This window comes from Schistocerca piceifrons, chromosome 4 (genome assembly GCF_021461385.2).
Source record: "Schistocerca piceifrons isolate TAMUIC-IGC-003096 chromosome 4, iqSchPice1.1, whole genome shotgun sequence".
Taxonomy (NCBI): domain Eukaryota; kingdom Metazoa; phylum Arthropoda; class Insecta; order Orthoptera; family Acrididae; genus Schistocerca; species Schistocerca piceifrons.
In genome coordinates this window covers 360,067,731-360,094,078 of record NC_060141.1, presented here as the reverse complement: position 1 = coordinate 360,094,078, position 26,348 = coordinate 360,067,731, and the positions used below count along the sequence as shown (strand labels likewise).

The 26,348-nt window shown below is 40.6% G+C and overlaps 1 protein-coding gene across 4 annotated transcripts in view; it reads right to left on the bottom strand.

Annotated features, from left to right (window-relative positions):
* LOC124795211 (TP53-binding protein 1-like) overlaps positions 1-26,348 on the bottom strand; it is a 288,269-nt gene that overhangs the window by 42,143 nt on the left and 219,778 nt on the right. For all 4 annotated transcript variants that reach the window (XM_047259124.1, XM_047259126.1, XM_047259125.1 and 1 more), the window contains 2 exons: positions 8,539-8,650; positions 3,082-3,275 (listed from right to left, as the gene is read on the bottom strand). In XM_047259124.1, coding sequence (XP_047115080.1) covers positions 3,082-3,275; positions 8,539-8,650 — 306 coding nt within the window. The remainder of the gene's footprint in view (positions 1-3,081; positions 3,276-8,538; positions 8,651-26,348) is intronic.

The window sequence follows — 26,348 nt, the reverse complement described above, 5'->3', positions numbered from 1 at the left end:
CCAAACCTATGAAATCCTTCCTACTCACCTTAAATCAACTGTATACTTACCAACAACTACTTCATCTTTGAGGGGCAGGCATACAAACAGATCAGGGGTATGGCCATGGGAACTAGGATGGCTCCTTCCTATGCCAACCTTTTCATGGGTCACTTGGAGGGGACTTACCTGGGCTCCATAAGTCTTCAGCCCCTGGTTTGGTTTAGATACACTGATGACATCTTTGCCATGTGGACTCATGGTGAGGTTGATTTGTTAAAATTCCTGGAACCTCTGAATACATTCTCCCAATTAAACATTACATGATCTTATCCCTAGCCCTGTGCCACTTTCCTTGACATTGATCTCGTCCTCACTGAAGACCAGCTACACACTTCTGTCCACACATTAAACCTACCAATAAACAACAGTACTTAGATTTTGACAGTTTCCATCCTTTCCATTCCCTCCCACACAGCCTTGGCATCCGAAGCAAACGTGTTTGTTCAAATGCAGACTCTTTACAGCAATACACCACCGTTCTCACCTCAGCCTTCACTGCGCGTAATTACTCCACCAGCCTAGTTAAAAAGTAGATTTCCCAGGTCTTCAAATTCAATCTTAGTACTATTGATCCTGGTCTGGAATGTGTTAATCAGCTACTCTGACAGGATCATGACTTCCTAAAATCATGCCCTGAAATGAGATCCATTCTGTCTGAAATTTTGCCCAACACACCTAGAATAGCTTTCCATCGTCCTCCTAATCTCCGCAATATTCTTGTCAGACCCTACGCTCCTTCTGCACCCACCTCCCTATCCTATGGCTCCAACCCCTGCGACTGTCCCTGTTGGCAAGACTTGCCCTACGCATCCTCCTACCACCACCAATAATAACCCTGTGACTGGTAAAACATATACTATCAAAGGGAGAGCCATCTGCAAAACAACAATGACAGCTATTATGTAAACACTGTTCGGCCTTCTACATCAGCATGACTACCACCATCAGCGTGACTACCACCAAATTATCAATTAGGTTGAATGGACATAGGCAGAGGGTGTACACTGGCAACTTGCAATATACTGTTGCAGAGCATGCTCTGTAACATGACATTCGTGACCTTGGCGCCTGTTTCACCACACACACTATCTGGATTCTCCCCCAGACACCAATTTCTAGGAACTCCGCAGGTGGGAACTAGCACTGTAACATGTCCTTGGTTCTCGCCACCCACCTGGTCTTAATTTACATTAATTTCTTCCACCTCAGCATTTCTTCACTGTAACTACTCTTTGCCTAATTCCATTTTAGTTTTTCACTTCTTTCATTGTCTTTCCCATCTATTTTTCACTGCCCACGTCTGTTACGTATGATGCACTTAGCTTTTCACTCTTATTAACTCATGCATGATGTTTAAGCAGTAATCTTTGTATGCATATTACCCTGTTTTCCAACTTTAAGCTCTCATGTTTTCAAATCTCGTCTGAGGCAGTCCCCAAAATCAGTCTTTTCCTCTTGACCCGTACAGTAAGTCTCCCCTGACCTGCGGTTCTGGGTGACTTCCTGAAATCTACTCCTTTTCCTAGACCTCTCCAGTCCTTTCCCTTCACCCTTCTTCTTTCATCTTCAACACTTCCGCCTGAAAATGATTGCAATTGTTATTGCTGGAATGTACTATCTATGATTAATGCACAGACAGTCTGACTTGCAAATGTATTTTTGTGCCAGCGCCCTTAGTTCACATGTAAATAGTGTGTTAGAACCCCGGTAGCGATTTATGTGAAGGATGTTAACATTGGCAACATTTCATGTAATTTACATCATTTCACAATTTGATATTTCTGTCTACATAACATGTTTGTGCAGTTCTGTATATACACTCTGTGCTTCATTTGTGCGTTTTTTAGCTTTTGCAGTACTACTTGAAAATTGTCCAAAGACCGACATTGCAACTATGAAATAAATGATTTCTGCAGTCAACAGCGAATATGATGTCCTTTTACATAAAGTATAAACTAATGCAACTATTTTCTATATCATAGGCTGAACTGAGCAGATGGCTTTTACGAATACAAATTACAAAGCTTAAGGACAAAATGTTGTGGTTTTTTACATTAGAACTTGGGAACTACTAAGGCAGACTCTCTCAACAAGGGATCTATGTTCCAGTCTTGTAAGAATCTAAAATTCTAACTCTTCACACATGCTCTAAACATTTTTTGCTTTATCAAGTGTATTATCAATAATCAATGACATTTTGTCTAGAAGAAATGGAATATTTTTATAAATCCCTTCTTTGTGTTCAGCATTTTGAATCCACTGACACTATGTTCTTTGGGAGTGTCTTTGTGCATTTCTGAGAATACGTAATGAAATTAATTATCAGACTTTTTCAGAAACAAAGTCAGTGTTGTCGCCACACAAGAAGCAGCCAACAACTGCTGCTAGAGAATGATTTGATCACATGTCACATTACTGAGCATTTTTTCATGTGATTATTCTGAATGCTTACCAACCACACTGAAAACCATGTCCAAATCAATGTCCATGTTAGCTTTCATGTCCTGTATGAGAGTGGCTTAAGCCTCTTGGGAAAAATCAAGGTGAACACAAGACAGTAACTGTTTTCTAATATGACTATCATTTTGATTTGCAAACACAGCTGTTTCTAGCTATGGAAGTGCTCAGCAAACAGTATTAGAGGATGTTCAGATGCAAACAACTTGGGGAGTAATAATCTCAGAGGATTTTGAGTTAATTTTCTGGGAAGACCAGAAATTTGGCTCAATTTTCTACAACTTTCAAAGACGCCCTCGTATCTCTTCATATGTCATTCACAAATGTTTGACAAGACAAGATGGCTACTGTATTATAAACGAATGCTGTGGTTGCACTATTATTTTACAGTGTGCTTATTTAGCTATCAATAACTACATGAAGCACTTGATTACCTACAACTCTTCTCACATTTGACCTTGTGTAGGCCCTCATCCTTGCACATGTTAGAAATCATTTATGTAAATCAGTATAGCCATTGTTCTAATATTTTTCATGTAACATTTAATCATATGAATACTTTCTTTCCATCAAAGCACATACCTTTTAAAATGTTAGTGGTAGCAAATAACGCCTTTCCTTTGCCTTTGGCAGAAACTTTCCCCTTCCCACGGGAGCTACTTGTGGCTACAGGCACAAGCTTGCATCCTTCACCTTCAGGTTCCACACCAACAACTGAAACTGCATCATCCGTTGTTGCACCTGACACCGATCCACGGTCACTAGGTGATGATGATCTGAAACAATTACAGAGAATCATCACAGTTGCATACAGGAGACTAGAAAAAAAACTTCAAGGACAGTTAATTACAAATAGAACAGGACTGTCACTATCTACAAAAGTAGGGAAACGCCACCATTAACCTATAACTGATTGATGTATGGCCCATGGATATTTGCACTGATGAGCTAAAAAATTTTGACCACTTGCTTAATAGTATATTGGCTAACTTTTGGAAAGGAATACTGCAGTGATAAAGCATGGAATAGATTCAACAAGTTCTTGGTAAGTTTCCACAGGTATGTGGCTCTAGGTGTCTATAGGCAGGTCCAGAAAACTAAATTACATATGGGTAGTTTGTGGGTATGGTGCTGGTGCATAGCAGCATCTCAGATTAGTTTCATCAGGTTGAGATCAGGAGATTTAGTGGTCAAAATAAAATGTGAGTTCATTATCATGATCCTCAACCCATTTTAGCATGATTCTGAACTTGAGTCATGGGCAATTAACGTCCTGGAAGACGTCACTGCCATAAGAGAAGACATTAAGCATTAAGATGTAGGAAGTCTGCAATATTATTCAACATAGTCCACAGCTGTCACAGTGCCTTCAATCACTATTGCAGGTCCGATGAAAGCCCAGATGAATGTCACCCGCAGCATAATACTGCCCCACTGACTTGTGTGCATGCGCGTGACATGTTTCCGTAACCCCCCCACCACCACACACACACGCGCGCGCACACACACACACACACACACACACACACACACGCGCACACACACACACACACACACACACACACACACACACACACACACACACACACACTTAAACAAACATGCGCACATGAGCCTGTGGCCACAACAATACTAGCTGTTTATGAATGATAGCGCAGTCTGACATGGGTGGGAGAGGGGAGAAAATGTAGCAAACTTAGGGCCAAAGCAATCACAGAACTGTGGGAATGGGATGAGGGAGAAGAAATGTAGGAAAAGTTTTGGAGAATATCACAACTGAAGACATGTTGAGTGGGGGGGAGGGGGGGGGGTTGTACTGTTGATATAATCAAATAGACATGATCTAAATAACTAAAGTAATTTTTGATTACTGTTTTTGATCTGATGAACAAATCATCTTCAGATCTCAAAATGAGTAAGAAGAGAATATGACTATACAAAAGTTATAGGAGTGTAACACCAAAAAGCATACATCCAATGATGCCAAGTACAACAACATGAAATCAATTACACAAGGGCAATTAAATGTGGGTGTGCTGTCACATACCTTGCCACAAAAGTTTCCTCACAGTATCATTTGTAAATTTTATGTAGCTGAATGATACATCATACTATTTGACACACTTTTGGATAAACCGCACTTTGGAGCATTATTTATGACCTCGATACCATGTTTTGTTTAGTCTTCGTATCACTGACTGTACATTTTTAATGTACACTCCTTGCACTTTTTGTATTATCACTAATTTTTCCAGTTTCAGATGAAGATTTACTATTCAAATCAAAACTAGGAAACAAAAAATAAATATGGTGATCTGAAAAGTGTTTTGTCTCAGTATATTGGAGGATATGGTGGATGGATGGTTCCCACACAAGTAGTTTACAAGATATGGATGCTGAAAGGTTGGGGGGTTGGGGGGGGGGGGGGGGGGAGGAGGAGGTGGAGGATCCAAATGGCAGAGAATCAGCTGTTGAGGTAACTGGTATTATGATACAGAGCATGTTCTGCAACTAAGTGAATGATTTTGCATTTAGCTACAGTTTGGCAGTAGCCATTCATGTGAATAGAGACATGTGGTTAGTTGTAATTCCCACATGACAGTAATTGAAGTATGGCTGGTATATATGTGACACCACCATTTCCAGGATAGGAAATGGTTATAACTGCACTGCTTCTAGCAAGTGGTAATTGGGCCTATAGGACAGTTACTACATCACTGTTGACTACAGGCAAATGATCCATTGGGTATAAGCATGTAAATGCAAGTTCCAGTCTTGCCCTATAGCAGCCACTTCATCACTGCACGTGATGGTCACAATGAAATATTTTACCTGCTCACCATTGAGATGTAACTGTACACCTGTGAATTAATTTCTTGATGCTAACAATAACAATAATAGTCATCATCACATCTTTTGCACATCTGCCTAGATAGCTCTGTGTGTTAAAGCACTGCTTCCAGGACGGGGAGGTATGCCGAGCCCAGATTGAATCTGCCTGGGAGATTAATGTTGAGGGGCAGTTTTCCGGCCAGCCTAGATGTGGTTTTTAGGCAGTTTCCCACAACCCACTAAGTGAATACTGAGCTGGTACCCAAGCCCTGTCTCAGTTACATGATTCACAAACACTACAAAAACTTTCATTCATTTCCATATGTGTAACTACAGGCAGACAGTTGGGGTACACATTTTCCATCCCTGGGGAGTAAAGAGATGGTAACAGGAAGGGCATCCCGCCACCCACTAAACTAACTGTGCCAAATACATTAATAATCACACCGAAGCTGCACTGATGTGGGACAAAGGCATAAAGAAAAGAAGACCATCACATGCATTTGCACAGTACATGACGTGTCCACATCATGTATTAGCCAAATTATATACAGACACTTGATGCAAATTGAAGTATGAATGAAAGAACAGAAAGCCAGTGTAAAGACAAATTCTGTTAAGAACAACCCATTGCAGATTGACCACACTAGAACAAAGAACAGAAGAAATTGATCACATTTAAGGCCTACATTGGTCACAAAAATATGTTTAATCCTTTTCTATGAATGGTGCTTATTAAAATTCTGCAGATTTACAAGATAAAAGTTTAATCAACACACACTCATTCATGATAAGCACAGGAAGTTACATCTACACCTGAAAGGCAGCAACAAAATAACAACAGAGCAAATAAGGATTGAGAGAGGTATATTTCAAAGGTAACAACTAAAAGCCCCTTATGGTTCTGTTTTGCATTTATCCACTTTCATGCACACATGTTAAATCAACTGACATATATGGATGGCATGCTACATGCCTAAACCAAAACACAGATGACTCCCCCTCACAAAAGCAATAGGTGTTTTCTACAAATGCCAGTAAAGTTCCATCCTCCTGACTTTTCACAGAATCAACCTCCCACATGTACTACAGCTTCAAGAGTCTGATTACTTTTCAAGTGAATGAATGGTTAAATATCTGACATTACGCAAGTATGCGAGAAAAAGTTTACAAAGGTTTGAAATCATGTATAAACTTTGTTGGAATACATTAAGTGCTCTCTTCCTCACATACTGGATGAAAATAGTCTGGGTAATTTGTGCACCGAATCTTATGCTGCCTCAAGCCGCAAAGACAGTTTCTAACTTTGATACTGTATTAAATGTTTAGCATAAGATTATACAGTATATCTCCACTTTTACATTCCCAGCATTACCGTTTTCCCACCATTTACAACATTTTTTACCGCTCCCATCAAATTTCCTACATTCACAATGTTAATTTGCACCCGATTTTGTGTCAACATATTTATAATTTTCCCATGATTTACGCTTTATGAAAATATGTTTGTGGAGAAAAAACTGACATAAAATAATGCGACATGATGTTGGCCGTCAAGTAGTATTTGCACAATATTACTTGTTAAGTTCCTTGACACCATGGTTTTCTGCAGTCTACTAAGCAAATTTAAATCGATAAATGTGTAAAGTTGGAACAACTCGTGCCGCATCTCCCACTGCTGCCAAGCTCTACCCAGCTTGGTGGCTGATGGGAGTAACTGGTTCCAACATAGGTTTGTATTTGCAGAAGAAGACCATATCACACACTACATCTGGGCGTAAAACTCTGGCACCCACAGCTCATCTGAAAAACGCTTCATGAAGTCACCAAAATAATCCATCAGGAAGTTAGAACAGCAGTATCAATTAATGAGAGTTTTTCCTCTATACTGCAGATAAAATACAAGAAAATCAGAGAAACTGGAACGATCACCCCAAAAGAATAAGTGAAGAAAGATTACGCCTCCAGATAAGAGGATTTAAGCCAGTTGGGAGAAGAAGTTAGGAGATGGGTACTGTAACAGGCAAAACAAAGAAGAGTCCTAATGCTTGAAGTGAAGAAAATGAAGATGGTGGTGGTGGTGGTGGTGGTGGTGGTGGTGGTGCTGCTGGTGCTACTACTGCTGCTGCTGCTGCTGATGATGATGATATGATGACTACAGATATGATCCTCTTTAGTGTTGTAGAAACTGAAAAACAAATCAACTTGCCATTTTTACATTTCGCATTGTACCAGTACTGGCTGGCTAGAAGACTTTACTGACGCAAATACTTCCCCCAGAATGGAATTTGTGTACCCTGTCTGTCCGAATTTAGTGTTATCTCATGTGCAATTGTGAAAACACTGTGTAAATTTTCCAAAAGTCTTCAAATCATGTAACTGGGGCACGACTTAGGTACCAGCCCAGAAGTCACAAAGATGGATATCGAAAACAGCCTAAAACCCACACCCAGGCCCCACTTTCAATCTGCCATGCGAATACAGTCTAGAGATAGCATGCCTCCCCTTGTCCCCGGAAGTGAGTGCTTTAACATGGTCAGCTATCCAAGCTGGTTTCTAGAACTGCAGCTAACAGCCAAAAAACTATTCATGCTAATCAATTTGATATAACAATGATTTATAAATCTGAACAAGTCACCTTCCTCATAGACTTCAAAGTACTGAACACCCACAAATTGCAAATCATCTGCAAGAAGAAGCTGGCCAAATGCAGGGATCTGATGGATGAGGTAAAAGCCATCTGGATATAGAAGTCTGTGCGCATTATTGTTGTGGTAATACTGGGACACCAGTGTTAGCCCACAACAGACTGTGAAGAGCCTACAGGACCTAAAACTGCATCCTTCACCCTGTTGGCAATTGCAGAATGGTTTGCTGGGTTCTTGAAAACATAGTTAACTTGGGAACAATTTGTTGTTTTAACTATCGTTATTATATCAATATCATGCATAAATGGGTGAGCGAAAATGTTCTGATAATAGTAATATTAGTAGTGGTGGTGGTGGTGGTGGTGGTGGTGGTAGTAGTAGTAGTAGTAGTAGTAGTAGTAGTAGTAGTAATGATAATAGAGATATTATGGTATAAAGTTAATACCATTTTCTCTTTCAGGATGGAAACCTATACAGTAGCTGAATAGGTGTTTAAGTAAATTCTTTTGCCACTTAGTACAATTTGCCTCCCACATGCCATAAATAGAAAACTACTCACCGAGATACCTTATTGGGACATGCATTCCCACTTGGCCCTGGGGTACGAGGTGTCGCAGGTCCCGAAGCAGCATGAGTTGGTGTACGAAGGCGCTTTCCTGCCACTACGTTGTCTGGTCACATGTGAACAGAGACAAACAGATCTTAATAACATTTGGTATGGCAACTGGTGCCATAGTAAAGCATGTAGTGCACATGGAGGTGGGAGTTGGAGATAGTCACTTTAGCAAACGGAAGAATTTCTATTACTGTAGAAAGTAGTATTGATCAGTTTATTATACGATTCTTCAAAAAAATGTGGTGCGACCCAACAAACAGTATCACCTTGGCACCACCTGCCACCTCCCTTCCAGCGACTAACACCAGTTCTATCTATGTCCTGAGTTTGGCCCAGCCTGCACCTGCTTGCAACCGCAAGGCCGACGGTCGTATCACCTGCCCCACCCCCTGGGACTGTCCCAGCAGTGCAAGTGAACTCCGTGGCATTCAAAGCACCAACTCTCTGGACAGATGGTCCATCACTTTGGTTTAAACACACTGAAACCCATTCTGTCAACGCCAGGATAATGCAAGTCTCCACCAAATATCCACATGTGATGGCAACAAAGACAGCTGCTAGCCAGCGACATAATCACAAACTCAACTGTCTCCAGTTAGTAGGAGTTACAAAAAGATGACCTCATTCAGTGGCTTCCCATCTCTAACAATAAACATTTAAGACAATTGTTGCACAGGGAGAAAATTGGCGAAGGAAGTTACCAAGTTCCTGCAATACCTCTGTACGTTAGCCGAATTGGACGTCCTGGACCCACTCCTACAATCCATACAGATATCTCACTTGTCAGAGATATATTGCAACCTGCTCTCACTAACACAAGAGGCAAATTTGAGCATCACAGACACAGTAACCGAGGCCTCCGCTCTGCATAGAATGCCCACCAGAGACAGATTGGACAACATTGCCTTGCGTCTTGATGAGGCAGGCCACAGCCCTCTGCGTATATAAACAAAGAGACTACATGTCCTCACGTGAATGGTGTAGCGTGCGTTCCTCATCCTCATCGGACTGGAACCAGAGTTTTATCACTGTCATTTCGACAACAGGTCATGTAAGTGCAGACTGCTGTGTTCTTGTGTGGGAAATGCAAACAGCAGCCTCTCACATCAGGCAGGCAAGTCTGCCAACAGCAACAGCCTGAACAGCTTTTGCAATGTTTAGTCATAACAAAAACGACCACTAAGGTGCAGTTTCTTGTGGATACCAGCTCAGATATATGTCTGCTTCCAAAGTGCCTTTTGTGGCAACTGCAACTGCATATGATTTCACAACTTAGCAGCTGCAAAGGGTTCATGAAGAGCTACATGTGGACTTGCGACTTTCAATTTGAATATCAGTATACGACGGTCATTCAAGTGGCGTTTTATAGTCTCAGACGCAACCCACACTATAATCTGACTGCACTTCTTGTCCTTCTATGATCTCATAGTAGATGTAAAGAATGATTCCATTTCGGATCAGGTTACATCACTGAACGTTGCATGCCACTCTACAAATTCCAGCAACCTGTTGGTACACTTCCTCATCGCTCCACTGCCACTGGCGCACCTGCTAAATTAGATCCCCTTGATCATGTAACCCACTCAACAGTGCATCACATTGGGACCACGCACCCAGTCCTCCTGTTTTCTCAAAGCCCAAATGGCTGCCCCCCTATAAAATGAGTATTGCAAAATCAGAATTCCACACAATGATCCAAGCAGACATGGCACACCCATCAGAAAGCAACTGAGCCTCCCCCTTTCGCCTGGTACCAAAGAAACCAGGCAGCTGGAGTGTGGTGATTATAGAGAACTCAACTTCCAGACAACTGCCGAATGGTACTTTGTGCGTCACATCGGAAATTTTGCACGCCAACTGGCAGGGTATACAGCTTTCTCGATTTTCGATCTACTGAGTGCCTACAACCAGACTCACGTTGCAACAAACGACATCCATAAAACTGCAATAATCGTGCTCTTTGGATTGTTTAGATTCCCATAAATATCATATGGCTTGCAGAATGCAGGACAGAATTTTCATGGCTTTACCAATGAAGATTTTGGGGGGGATTGGACTTTTGTTTTGCACACATCACTGACATGTTGTTGGCATCATCATGTTGTTGTTGTTGTTGTTGTGGTCTTCAGTCCTGAGACTGGTTTGATGCAGCTCTCCATGCTAGTGTATTCTGTGCAAGCTTCATCATCTCCCAGTAACTACTGCAACCTACATCCTTCTGAATCTGCTTAGTGTATTCATCTCCTGGTCTTCCTCTACGATTTTTATCCTCCACGCTGCCCCCCCAATGCTAAATTTGTGATCCCTTCATGCCTCAGAACATGTCCTACCAACCGGTCCCTTCTTCTCGTCAAGTTGTGCCACAAACCCTATTCAATACGTCCTAATTAGTTATGTGATCTACCCATCTAATCTTCAGCATTCTTCTGTAGCACCACATTTCGAAAGCTTCTATTCTCTTCTTGTCCAAACTATTTATCGTCCATGTTTCACTTCCATACATGGCTACACTCCATACAAATACTTTCAGAAACGACTTCCTGACACTTAAATCAATACTTGATGTTAACAAATCTCTCTTCTTCAGAAACGCTTTCCTTGCCATTGCCAGTCTACATTTTATATACTCTCTACTTCGACCATCATCAGTTATTTTGCTCCCGAAATAGCAAAACTCCTTTAAGCGTCTCATTTCCTAATCTAATTCCCTCAGCATCACCCGACTTAATTCGACTACATTCCATTATCCTCGTTTTGCTTTTGTCGATGTTCATCTTATATCCTCCTTTCAAGACACTGTCCATTCCGTTCAACTGCTCTTCCAAGTCCTTTGCTGTGTCTGACAGAATTACAATGTCATCGGCGAACCTCAAAGTTTTTATTTCTTCTCCACGGATTTTAACACCTACTACGAATTTTTCTTTTGTTTCCTTCACTGCTTGCTCAATATACAGATTGAACAACATCGGGGAGAGGCTACAACCCTGTCTCACTCCCTTCCCAATCACTGCTTCCCTTTCATTCCCCTCGACTCTTACAACTGCCGTTTGGTTTCTGTACAAATTGTAAATAGCCTTTCGCTCCCTGTATTTTACCCTTGCCACCTTTAGAATTTGAAAGAGAGTATTCCAATCAACATTGTCAAAAGCTTTCTCTAAGTCTACAAATGCTAGAAATGTAGGTTTGTCTTTCCTTAATCTAGCTTCTAAGATAAGTCGTAGGGTCAGTATTGCCTCACGTGTTTCAATATTTCTACGGAATCCAGACTGATCTTCCCTGAGGCTGGCTTCTACTACTATCATCATCATACCCAGGAGAAAATAGAAGATAGTTACACATAGTTTTCCAGAGATTTGATGACTACAGAATACTTATAAATCCAGCTAAACATACCTAGTGCTAATGAAGTGACATACCTTGGATTTCGGGTTTCTGCTACCAGCATGTATCTACCAGCTGAGCACATCAACACAGCTACAAGTTACCTGACCCCAAAAACAGTGTGCAAAGTGAGTCACTACCCAGGAACGATACAACTTTTACGTTCATTTTTTATGTCGAGCTGCTGAAGGCCAGACGACCCACATACCATCCTCACTGGCCCTAATGTGAGTTATTTCCCACCTGTCACTTGGACTGATGAACTGCAGGCAGCACTTGAAGCCTGCCAGATGAGCCTCAAGCAAGCTAACCTCCTTTCTGCATCCAAGCCCCAATGTCCCGTTAGCACTTTTCTCAGATGTCTCATCCCATGCTGTAGGTGCCGTGCTACAACAGAACATAAATGGGCACTGGCAGCCTTTTGGTTTCTTCTCTAAGAAGTTCACAGAGAAGCAGTACTCTTGGCCACCATTTTCCACATAAGTGTTAGGAGCCTATGAAGCAATTTGGTACTTCAAATTCATGGTGGAACAGCGTGCCCTCATTATATGCACAGACCATCAACCAACAACTTTCGCATTTTCATAGCCAGGAAATAACTACCCTGAAAGTAAATCAACTACCTTAGCTTTATTTCAACAGTTTATAATTGTCATTTGGTATGTTAGTGGTCCGAAAAACATGGGTGCAGACACTTTGTCTAGACCGGAAAGCATTTCTTCACCTGTGAACCTGGCCTAACTGACAGCAGCACAAAATGATGGTGAAGAGTTAAAGGACCTGCCGAAAGGAAAGATGGTTCTGCACTAACATCTCCCAGGCGCTGAGGAACCGAGATAATCCGACGAATCAGCAGCCCGAAAGTGGCCATATGTACCTGCTCTCCTATGACACATGTTTATCAATTCTCTACAGGGACCCAGCCATACGAAAATTCGCGCTATAAAGGCACTAGTACTGTCCCAGTATACAGAAGGCCTGCTGTACATGAACTCAGACCTGCAATGCCTATCGAAAGTTCAAAGTAACATGCCTCTAAGAGCTCCACTCGGAAGATTTGACATCCCAGTTGCATGATTCTCACGCGTTTACCTGGACTTGGTAGGACCATTACCAGTTACATGTAATTATCTATTCTGTCTCGCAGCAATTGACAAGTACGTCAGGTATTCCCACTCGACATGCAAACCCCTGAGAATGTGGCGCACACCTTCACCGGCGGTTGGATTCAGGTTTTGGCTGTCCCCCAGCAAGTGATTTCTAACCAGCATAGGCAGTGGGAGGCAGATGTCTGTTGCGCAATGGCCCAATCTTAAAGGACACACCTGAAAAGGACTTCACTATACCACACAGCTGCAAACGGCATTGTGGAGTACCTATGCTGTTCCTGGAAGCCAGCTATAATGAGCCACAGACGGATTCATGGACTGATGCTCTACCGGTAGAGCTGCTGGGATTGTGCAGTGCACTTAAAGAAGACGTGCATGCCTCCCCAGTGGAGGTAGTGTATGGTGACTTCTGAGTCTACCAAGAGAGTTGTCCAAACAACCACCTGGCCCCCTGCATTCTATTCAAGATTTCCTTATGGAACTCCAAAAGCAAATAGAGGCCATGTGACCAAATGGAACAACATGGCACAGAAAACAAGCTACCTTCACTGTCAAACACCTGGTAACAACAGATATGTTTTCCACCAACGTGGCCCACTGCGCAGGGCACTGGAAGGGTCCTATCAAGGTCCATACCCTCTTATAGGATTGAAATGATACAGCTCTCACTCTCCAGATTAAAGGAGTGGACACAGTACTGTCCATTGAACAGTGAGAGTCAGCCTATCAAAGTGCAGTGGACACCACCAAAATGCAGGCCACCACTGGATGCAGAATGTCACCACACTGCAGACGCCAACACTGCAACATCTCCTGAACAATGCTGTCTGTCTGGATGCTGGCAAGCTACCACCCATCCTGATGCAGCAGTCACCTTGAAACACCAGCCGATCCAGCATCATCCAACAGAAACGCATTGCGGAAGGAAAGTGCAGTTCCGTTTCGATCCAGCTGACATTCATACTTCAAGTCAGTATTTTTTTTCTTTTCCTTGTAGGGGTGTGGTGAGGTGACTTCAGCCTATAGGCCAATTCACAGGTATCTGTTGACAACATTGCAAACAACCTACGTAGGGAAGATTGCCCTCTCCAGCAGTCTGTATACCTCCATCCGTCAAGGCATGAGAATCGGTGTGCGAGCTGTTACCTGATGAGTGTTACATAGCGATAACAAGTGGAACTATAATAGTACATGTGATATCAGTTGTGTAACTTCTTGTTGCACTGAATAACAAAATGTCATTATCTTAAAGTGAATCTACCATTTGTTAAGTAACCACATCCAGAAAAAACCTGTGACTTTGTTTTAGTCATACATCAGTCAAAGTATTGGGTAAATCATTTTCACTTATGAACTTGCTTGGAGCAAAGACCACTTGCTGGAATTAGTGCCATTATATAGTCTTTATCAACTAGGAATATGTTTTCAAGTATACCACAATCGTATTGTGTTTTCAGGTATTTCACAATTTTACATCTGTTGCTCTGACTGAACTGATGAAAATGATACCCACATTTTCTTTTTGTTCACACTCCCCACAGTTTCACCATGCTCACATAGCTCAACATACTTTTACTACAATAGATCTTGAAGATCACATTAAGTCGCTATTTGAAAAATTGCCTGAATTGTCAGCTGCCTCTCAATTACTGACAATAATTTACTATTAGTGTCCCCATGCTCCACTGCCAACAACTTACTGCTTGACAAATCTCATCTGTCTGTCTTGTAGAACACACAAAATAATTTGTTGCAAATACTATACTATCACTAGAATGAATCCACAGAGTGGTAAGTGTCACAATCTATAGAGTGTAAATGGAAAGATCGTTAGAAATGACAGTGTAACTCAGTTTAACAATTGTGCGTAATATAAAAGTAGTAAGTTCCAAGTTTAATGTTCTGGTCACTGCTTTACTACCTCAGCTGGATAAAATAGGGAAGAATATCAAATGCAACCTCACTGAAGGAATTATCGCATTTGTCTTGACTAATTTTGGGAAACCTGAGAAAACTTAAATTAGGATAATCATATGCAGAGTTTTAAGATTCCTACTTTAGACACTTTTTACCACCTGAATAAACTTCATACAAAAGAAGAAATGGGCAATCATCCTATCAAAACAGTTTTCACTGCTTTCTCCTGAAGAGATTTAGGATATTAGAAGATAATCCAAATAAAATGGCTCACAAAATTTCAAAATTACCTAAATGTCTCAACAACTGCATTAGTCCACTTACTGAGATGAAAGAAAATGGTCAATTAGTGATGGATTAGCCTGAACTTTCCTAATAATAGAAGATACCACTCTGAATATGAACTTCACAGAGTTAAAGAAGTATAACTTACTTAGCATTTGGTGTATCCTGCAAACTATTGCATCACCTCATAAGGTGAATTTTATTTACATACAATACACAGAGTATTCATCTAAACTGTAAAAGATTAGTATCACATGAGGATTAGAACTGGTATGGAACAGCCTGATATTTGCAGTGTTCTTATCATCAAGGCCAAGACAAAACTTTACTAATGCCCTATCAAAGCTGCAGCAATGACAGTGTCTTGTGTAAGGAAGTCCATAAAAAAAAATAAGTAAATTTAATTTATTTTATTGCATATCATGAGAAGCAGTGAATGGCAAAATCACAAAGGGTAGGCCAATATTAGTTAATTGTTGTCCAGAGTTTCCCGATATTTTCATTCAAGAAAAAGACAAATGCCTAATTTTGCAGTAATTTTGTTAAAAATTTCTACTTTTGTGTTGCATCATTAAAACTGCTACTCTCAAATTTAGTGTATTATCATTTAAATTAAACTGACATTTCACTAATTATGCTAACTGTAGAAAATATGACACGATGCATATCTGTAGACTACCTCGAGAAAATAAATCAGAAATAATTACCATGTTGTGGAAACAGATGTGTGGAAACACTCTCCAGACCCCAGAAACACTGTACAATCCCCCCAGCAAGTGAAACACTTTGGCATATCATATAACAAGGATTCCATGAGGTTCAGTCTCTGGTTGAAAGAAATATTAATAGAAACTCCTCAGCTGGATTGCTAAGCCTAAAACACCTCATGTTTCTCTATTAAGGATGACTTCCTCAGCCTTTGGAGACATGCCTTTGGCACAATGCTTTTTGCATTAGCTACTAGAAATATAAGAGTATCTCACCTGCCACCTGTGCCATACCAATAGTCTCCATCTCCACTGTGTATTGAAGACATGCCTTTGGCACAATGCTTTTTGCATTAGCTACTAGAAATATAAGAGTATCTCACCTGCCACCTGAGCCATACCAATAGTCTCCATCTCCACTGTGTATGTCACTGTGATGTTTAGCCTGAAGTCTGAGCTAGTCCTCCATATTTATGACCCCTGGGGAGAGCATGTCGCAGTATTTTAAAGCATCCAGTAAATAAAGATTATGAAATACTATTAAGGACCAAACTATGATCAAGTAAAACAAAGGCATAGAAAAACAAAAGCAAATGAATGGTCTTGTGTGGTCTAGTGTCACAGAATAAATTACAAAAAAAGCCTGACTTGACCAAAAATACAGAACAAGAAACTGCATGTAAAAAGAGCATGAGCAAAGAAAAAGTAAAAAAGTTGGCATACTTTCATTCAGACACTTGAAACTGATGTTAGAGGATACCAAAGACTACTTTAAACCTATCACTATCAGAGACATTAAAAGAATAAGAAAATGGGATGGACATTAACTGAGGAAGAATCATTGGTTTACTTATGAAAGGAAAAATGCCGATTACGTGGACAGAAACAGAAAATGCTCTAAATTAAATGAAAGAAGGGAAGCCTCCCGCAGAGGATCAGTTAATTGCAGATGTTAAAAAGCAGTCAGGATCAACGGAATATGAGAACTGCATGGAATTCTGAGAATAATATGGAGAGAATGGGGTACCCAGTGGCTGGAAAAAAGGAATTGTGTATCAACTATTGAACGATTGCTTTACTGTCACACAGCCTAAAGATACTGGAAAAAGTTGAGAGGTATTACGGAACCTCCAGCATGGATTTAGGATTATCAGAACCTTATACTCAGACAAATAATTAAAAAAATATTGTGAGAAAGTAAAAGACCTCGTAATAGTACAAATGCGAAGGACAATCAAACAACTTAAAATCAGAGATGGTTGAATAGTCTATGTTAAACTGAGTGACAGTCCAAATCCGCAACAGCTGTTTATTGTATTTTCACTGTATGATGACTGGTTTCATACCTTGGAAGTATATCTTCAGGTCACATAAAACTAATACTTAATCTGCCACGACTTCCAGTGTGCAAGTGTACATAAAAAGATGCCACTCCTTGGTAAAACCTTGGATGAAGGATGAAATGGTAGAAGGGCAACCGATCAGAACCATGCATGATCAGTACAACACCTCCAAAAGTCTGTCGAAAGACGAGCCAGGACAGCACACAACAATCCATGTATGATAAGAAGAAACCATCGTCAAAATCCGCGGGGGAAACAAAGAATTAAAAGACACACAATCCTTGGGAGTTCTCAGCATACTAAAATATATTGGCAGTCATAAAACAGAACTGCACATTATAACATTAGCCACACAGTGCTCTAACTTGTCATTCTATTTGATGCTTGTCAATATATTTAAGAATGTTGATGACTCCCAAGAAGTGTGTGTCTCTTAATTCTTTGTTCCCCATGGATTTTGATGATGGTTTCATGCTATCGTAGGTGGACTGTCACGTGCCGTCTGGGCTTGACTTTTGACAGAGTTTTGGGGGTATTTTACTGATCATGCATGGTTCTGATCAGATGCCCATCTGCCATTTCATACATGGTTTTACCAAGGAGTGACGTTTTTATGCGCACTTGCATCTGCCAAGTCGTGGCACATGAAATCAATTTTATATGACCTGAAGATATACCTCCAAGGTATGAAACTAGTCATCATACAGTTAAAATGCAACAAACAGCTGTTGCAGATCTGGACTGTTGCTCAGTTTAATGTAGATTATTTTATCATCTCTAATTGGTTGTCCTTCACTTTTATATACAAGTTCTTTGGCTGCAGTTGCCCAACCTATAATGTTATTTGCCTGGTAAAAGTGTTTCTATATTTGGAAAAGGCATTACATGATGAATGGTTGTGCCTCCCACTCACAGCTCAAAAACATGACTGTAAATTCTGGGCCCCCTTTTACTAGCTGGTGATTGACTTCTGATGAGATCTCCTGCATTTTTGGACAAAATGTCAGTTCATAGCTCTGTACATCACTCATGCCCTTCCAGCCTATAAATTTTAACTCAGGTAAACACAAGCTGTGAAAGCCTTCAGTGTATAATTATACAACGTAACTGTGGAGATGAAAAAGATTTCCCCCCCCCCCCCACCAGTGTTACGCCAAAACTAAAATACATATATCGTTCTGCTGACATCACACACCACATTCATTTACATTATTGGGAGAAAAAATAAACATTTATGTTAAATCTGAAAAATTAATTTTCAGTCTGCAGCAGAGTGTGTGCTGGCAACTTAAAACAATGTGTGGGCCGGGGCCTCAGACCTGGGACCTTTGCCTTTGCGAACAAATGCTGTAATGATTGAGTTATCCAGGTATGACTCTACATCTAGATCTATACTTCACAAGCCATATAATGGTATGTGGCAGAGGGTACTTCTGATACCAATAACTGATGCTCCCTTCCCCATTCCACTTGTGAATCATGCATGAGAAGAACCGTTACATCCTTAGCTAAAAAGACAGGTCTTGTGAACAATACCGAGAATTAGTTAGAGTAAAGACGGAACTTTGGGTGTGGCAGAAGAAGCCACAAGGGCTACACGTGCTAGGCTACTGCTGCCGACTTGGGTGGCCTATTACGGAAAAGTCATGCACTTGGACTACAGGAGCTCAGGAGAGCGATTCGGGTGGCCTACAGAGATAACGGATAGCTTACTCGACAGAATTAATTATGTGTAGACCTTAGACAGTTAAGATAAAATATGTGACAGAATTAATGAAGCAAGGTGCTTAGGCATTAATTACAAGACCGAGAGGAGAGAGGGCCTTGCTGTGGAGGCTACAATACGTCACGAGAAGCCAATGGAAGCCTTAGGGCAAATTCAGTGGCCTTATATGGAAAGACTTCTTAACCGCTCCAGACAGTCTCTGAAAGATCACTTAAAATAACAAATTAATAGAGCCACAATGTGATGCCTTAGATGCTATGACATTTCAGGGACTCGCGGAATCAAAAGACAAAGGGGAACCAAATGGCAGGACTGGGCAGATGGAACAGAGATAGATAGTTACTGTCTCTTCTGTGAAAGAACTTGGCTTCAGCAAGGAGGCAACTCAGCTAGGAAGATTCAGAATAGACTTCAAGGTTAACTATTCTTTTTGAGTGCTTAATCTCCTCAATATGCTCCATCTCCTACATCCACACCATGCAATTTACATCAGATTGTCAAGCCTCCCTTTTGACTCTGTTGGCTGACTGAATTCCTTGAAGCACAAACCCCTGTCGCTCAATCCCAGGCAAAACTCATTCACACCATAAACAAATGATTGTTGGTAAGCCTCTGAATTAGATCTAATTTCTTGAATTTTCTCTTCATGGTCATTTCGTCAGATGTATGTGGGAGGAAATAATATGCTGTCCATCTGTTCCCAGGAAGTGCTCAGTCAGTGATGCGTAACGTCTCTCTTGTAATGTCTGCCACTGGAGTTTGTCGAGCATCTCCTCTGTTACGTTCTCATGCTGACTAAACAAACCTGTGATGAAACATGACACTCTTCGTCAGATCTTCTCAATCTCCTCCATCAGTCCTACCTGTTATGTGACCAATACTGATGAAGAGGTCCCACAAAGTGGTTGAAAAAGCACCTTGTAAGCCACTTCCCTTGTGAATGAGTTACATTTCCTTAAGATTCTTCTGGTGAACCTCAGCCACGCATATGCTTTTCCTACTATTTGTTTTACGTGCTCATTCCACTTCAGGATGCTCTTGATAGTTACTTCTAGATATTTTATGGTGGATATTGTTTCCAGTAAGTTGTCATCAGTTGTTATTGTGCACTAGTGGACTTCTTTTCCTGTGCATGTGGAATATGTTACATTTACATTCAGGATCAACTGCCAGAGCCTGCACTACTCATTGATCCTCTGCAGATCATTCTGCACATTGAAATTGTCTTCTAGCATTGCTACTTTCTTATAAATAACGGCATCATCTGCAAAAAGCCTTAAAGAACTCCTGACGCTTTCTAATCGAACATTTATGTACATTGTTAACAGCAATGGACCTATCACTTCCTTGGGATATTATTTTTACATCTGTTGATTTTGTTCCATTACAAGCGACTTGTCGAGTTCTATCTGTATCAAATGCTGCAGCAAATCTGGCCTGAAACTCATTACACTCATATAATTTTCACTGAAAAGTGCAGGACAGTGTCAAATGTCTTCCTGAAGTCAAGGAACATGGCATCAGCATGTGGTGGTGGTGGTGGTGGTTAGTGTTTAACGTCCCGTCGACAACGAGGTCATTAGAGATGGAGCGCATGCTCGGGTTAGGGAAGGATTGGGAAGGAAATCGGCCGTCCCCTTTCAAAGGAACCATCCCGGCATTTGCCTGAAACGATTCAGGGAAATCACGGAAAACCTAAATCAGGATGGCTGGAGACGGGATTGAACCGTCGTCCTCCCGAATGCGAGTCCAGTGTGCTAACCACTGCGCCACCTCGCTCGGTGCATCAGCATGAGTGCTATTGTCTACATTGCTATGGATCTAATGGAGGAACAGAGCAAACTGAGTTTTGCAAGATCTTTGCTTGTGAAACACATGTTGATTTTTATAATGGAAATTTTCATTCTCCAAAAACTTCACAATTCTAGGGCAAAAAATATGTTCCATAATTCCACAACAGAGTGATATCAATGATATAGGCCTATAATTCCGTATGTGCATCTTTCGCACAACACTTCTTCAAAACGGGAATGACTGGTGCTTTTTCCAGTCACTAGGTACCATTTGTTGCTCCAGCCATATACAATAAACTGGTGCTGGAAGGGGAGCAAGTTCTTTCTCATAACCTTTTGTAAAATCTTACAGGCATCTCATCTGGTCCTGATGCCATTCCACTATTAAGTGATTATAGTTGTTTTTCCATTATCTGCCCTTTTGACAGTCATACAGTGATTGAAAGGAGGGACTGTGTTATAATCTTCTGCTGTGAAACAATTTTGGATAAATGATTTCAATATTTCGGCCTTTTCTCTGTTATCCTCCATTTTGGTGTCAGTAAGGTCACTGAATGAATGAACAGATGAATTTGAACCGCTTACTGATTTTATGCAAGACCAAAATATGATGATTTTTACTAAGATTGGTCAACAAAAGTTTATTTTCAGTCACTGAATGCTTCTCTCACTGTTCTCCTTATGCTCATTTTCACTTTGTTTAGCTTTCGTTTTGTCAACTAGGTTTTGACTCCTCTTTAGCCTGTGATGAAACTCTGTTTGTTTACACAGCAATTTTCTAACATGGCTATTAAACCATGGTGGGTCTTTCCCATTTCTTAATATCTTGTGCAGAACACGTTTGTCTAAGGTGCATTGAACAATGCTTTTTAATTTTTTCCATTTGGGCTCTACATTTTCATCCTCAGTAGTGAATATTAGATGCTGACTACTTAAATACTCTGCAATATGTATGCTGACACTCCTGTCGCATTTCCAAATTTCTTAACATTCCTTCTAAAACCTGTAGTAATAATTGCAATCACAGCCTTATTATCACTGATACCTTCTTCTGTGTTAACTGATTCATTAAGATTGAGTCTGTTTATTGCTAGGATGTCTAAAACATTATTTCAAGAGGTGGTTCCCTGATTATCTGCTTGAAGTAATTTTCAGACAAGATATTCAGAATAATGTCACACAAATCTTTGTCTCTGGTACCAATTTGAATATCATGACTCTCACAATCCATGCCTGGCAAGTTAAAGTCACCCCCTATCACAACAGCATCATCAGGAAAATTATTAACAATATTCTGCAAGTTCACTCTGAAGCGCTCTACCACTACAGCTCCTGAATCAGGAGGTCTATAAAAGCATCTGAGTACCATTTTCGAGCAGCCTTTGATGCTTGTCTTCACCCAGATTAATTCACACTAGGAATCCGGAAAATTTGGTTAGATATTATCTAATTCCTTGCTGCAATAAATACACCATCAGCATTGGTCACTGACCTATCCTCATGATAAATATTCCAATCTGAACTTAGGATTTCATTGCTATTAACTTCCAGTTTCAAACAACTTTCTGTTTCTACTACTATTTGGGAATTATTATTTTCAATAAGCCATACTAATTCTTTAACCTTTCCTTGGATGTTCCTGCACATTAGTAATATCATGTTAATCTAATCTATATCTGATCTGCAAGGATGAGCATTCCCTGGGAACACTGTGGCTGATGGGACTTTGATTTTTGCAGGCAACTCATCTCTGATCCAACGGAGAGGGAGGATGTTCTGTCTTCAAAACCCACATGTGCATGCCACATGTACTCTGCTACCCTAATAGCTGTGTTCTGTGTGTAGTGCACACATTAAGGGGAAACCTACAATTTTACATTTGATAGAAGACATTGTCTGCTCCAAACCAGATTTCTGCGATCGACCCTAGGTACGATGCTACAAATAGTTAAGTTAACCCACACACTGTGATGCTAGTTACCTCCACCAAATCAGGCATCCACCAAGAGAAACCAGGGATGATGTCAGAACCCAAGTGGCAGGATCACTCATGCTGACAGGTGCCACTATTTGCAGACAGGTGCACCCGATGTGCTCAAGACTAGGCAGGAAAAGAGGCTGCTGGCCCAACAGGAGAGGCATCCCATGCTGGCTCGGAAGTATTACCAGTACTGGGTAGCACCTCAGACCTGTTGGGGAGGCAGTAGAAGCCAGCTGGGCAGCCCTTTCCCTCTTTTGTCTTGTGACACAAGAACCCATTACTGGCTACCACTTACTCTCGAACGAGGACAGACTGGTCAGACATTGTGTATCGGAAGATGCAGTGACAACCATGTCACCCAGGGATTCCAACGACACCACAGGTGTCACAGGTCTCGACACTGGTGTCCCAATGCAGCTGCAGCTTTGAGCAGTAGCCTGAAGAATATCAACTGTGGCCAATGCAGCTTACAACTGTTTATGGACAGCAGTCAATTTTCCTTGTGTCTGCTTACAGCAAGCACAGTCTCTAGCCATTCATACTGTGTAAAGAACCTGAATAAGGTCTCAAAAAATACAAGCCAAGTGATCAAGGGTAACTTAGAAAGTACTAACAGATCCCTGCAAAAGAGAAAATTACCTGCCTACGATGTTACTGAGGTTGGAATGTACGCAAAATACATAGAGAAGAATAAACAAAGAGTAAAATCTGGTCTGCAGAGTTCTCCCTATAGCCTGAGACAGCAAGCTCTTAAAACAGAAAAATATTTCTCTACTGAAAATCAACAAGTACTCACACCTGACTCCCCTCCCCCACACAGCTTTACTTCTGTCAGTATCTCATCTCCTACCTTCCAAACTACTGTGAAGTATTGTTACTGAAGGATGTAATGCTGTAAGGGTAGGTCGTGAGTCGTGCTTGGATAGCTCAGTCTATCCAGCACTGTCCATCGAGCACTTGCCCTTGAAAAGTAAAGATCCCAGGCTTTAGTCCTAGTCTGGCATATCGTTTGAACTATGTTAATCCCATTAAATTTACCCAGTTACAGAAAAATAGCTTTGTAATCATACATTTAAGAGTTTTATAAAACAAAATAAAGTTATCTTCTGAGACGTGTCACTAATCCATCAATATTTCATTATAGTGTGAAAACAGCAATCTGGAGTCAAGTTGGCTTCAGCATAACTGCAGGCAGTTGATAATGTCTGTGTTTACTGCTGGGATGGAAAGTTGCTTTTCTACTATTCCCCCCTCAAAACCTTGCTGGTTTCATCAACGAAAACTCATTCTGCCACATTGATACTGACATCTTCAAATTCTTAACTTGAACTCAAAGTAATATTTTTATTCACTGATGTCATAGTCCTTGATACTTTTGCCCAACAAACCATACCAATGTTTTGGAAATATCCATAATGCTATGCAGTAATTAATTGGCCTACTTTCTTAGAATGGGACTATAAATGCAAGTATGAAATATGAAACTTTAGTTTCACAAACATGTAAATCAACATGTCATCTACCATGTCTGCTTCTATCGGCAATAACAGCACACAATACATGATATCACGCAAACATCACTGTTGTCATATTTTATTCAATATGATTTCTACTTTTGTGAATGTAGTGATAGCCTGATCTCCAGAACAGCTTGAGGTCTTGGTTAGACTGAAAGGCAATAATTTGATTGAGTGTTGACAAAGCTAATGAACACAATTCCAAAAGAGGCAGTAGTGTGTCATATAGCAGTAACGTTCTAGGAATGTTTAAACTCAAGGCAGGAAAATGCAGACAACTGTAGCTGAAGTTTAGAACAATAGTTGACCAAGCACTGTAAATATGTGTACCAAATAGAACAGTTGATGATGGGTGGTATCCTCCATGATATACAGTTTCTGTAAATAAGTACCTAAAGGAGCAGCAAGTAGTGCACAACAGATTAAAAGAAAGCATAAGAGTATCAATAGATGATAAATGAAACGTTAAACACTATCAAAAGACAACGGGTGAAGCTTTTAAAGACTTCTGCATCAGAATCTGATTGAAAATGTCTCACAAAATGCAAAACATTCTGGTAATGTATAAATGTTGTCAGCAGCACCTAAGTTAACACCCAGGTGCCCTTGGATGACACAAGAACTGAAACAGCAAAAGTGATGAACCCTGTTTTCAAATTCCTTTACAAAGGTAGATACAGGAGTATTGTTAAAGCTTAATTCTCACACCACTGCAAAGTTGAGTGACATAACATTTAGTGTCAGTGATATTGAGAAACAGCTGAAATCACTGAATTTAAACAAAGCTCCAGGGCCAAATAAAAATTCCTATCAGATTCTATGCAGAATTTGTGGTTTAATTAGCTGCTCTTTGATCCATAAGATACTATAGATACCCTGAACAAAAAAACTGCTCCAAGTACTTTGATGAAAACACAGCTTACACCCATCTGTAAGAAGGGTAGCGGAAGTGATTCACAAAATTATCAGCCAACATCTTTGACATTTATTTGATGTCAAATCTTGGAATACATTCTGAGCTCCCACAAAATGAGATAGAACAAACAGAATGACGTCCTGCATGCCAAACAGTATGGCTTCTGTAAACTTGTCAAAAGAAATTTGTGACTAGATTGAGGATTTTTTTGCAGGGACAGCACAGATGCTATCTTGGTTGAATACCCACATAATCTATAGAAGTAACTTCAGACATGCCGCAGGGAAGTGTGCTGTGACCCTTGCTGTTCCTGTTGCATATTAATGATCTCGCAGACAATATAAATAGTAAGCTCAGACTTTGCAGTTATCTATAATGATGCACTGTCTGAAAAAGCTGCACACACATTCAATCACACCTTGCTAAAATTTCAAATGGATGCAAAGACTGATAACTGGCTTTAAACCTTCAGAAATGTAAAATTATGCATTTCACAAAATGGAAAAAACATGCTGCCCTATGACTGCATTATCATGGGTCACAAGTGGAATCAGCCAACTCATAAAAAACCCTGGCAGCCTGAATTTGTAGGGAGATGAAATGGAATGATAACATTTGCTGAATTGTAGGTAAAGCAAACAGCAGGCTTTGGTTTACTGGTGGGATGCATGGAAAAACTGAATCAGTCTACAAATTGCTTACAAAACACTCGAGCAAACCATTCTGGACTACTGTTCATCCATGTGGAATATACAGAAGGTCAGCACATATGGTCTTGAACTTGTCTGATGCAGAGAGGTGTGTCACTGGCAAATTTTGGAATATAGACACCAACTATCCCTTGAACGTTTCTTACAAAGTTTCAGTAATGAGCATTCAGTGAGGAATTTAATAATATGCTACAATTCCCTATATGTTGCTGTTTGCTGCTGTAGTTACTCTGTGGACAAGTATATACTAATTACAGTGCACATAAAGGCATTAAAACCATCATCCTTCCTGCACTCCACATGGGAATGTATCAGAGAAAGTAACATACCTACCCAGTTATAAGGCCAGGCTTTATCCCAATCTATCA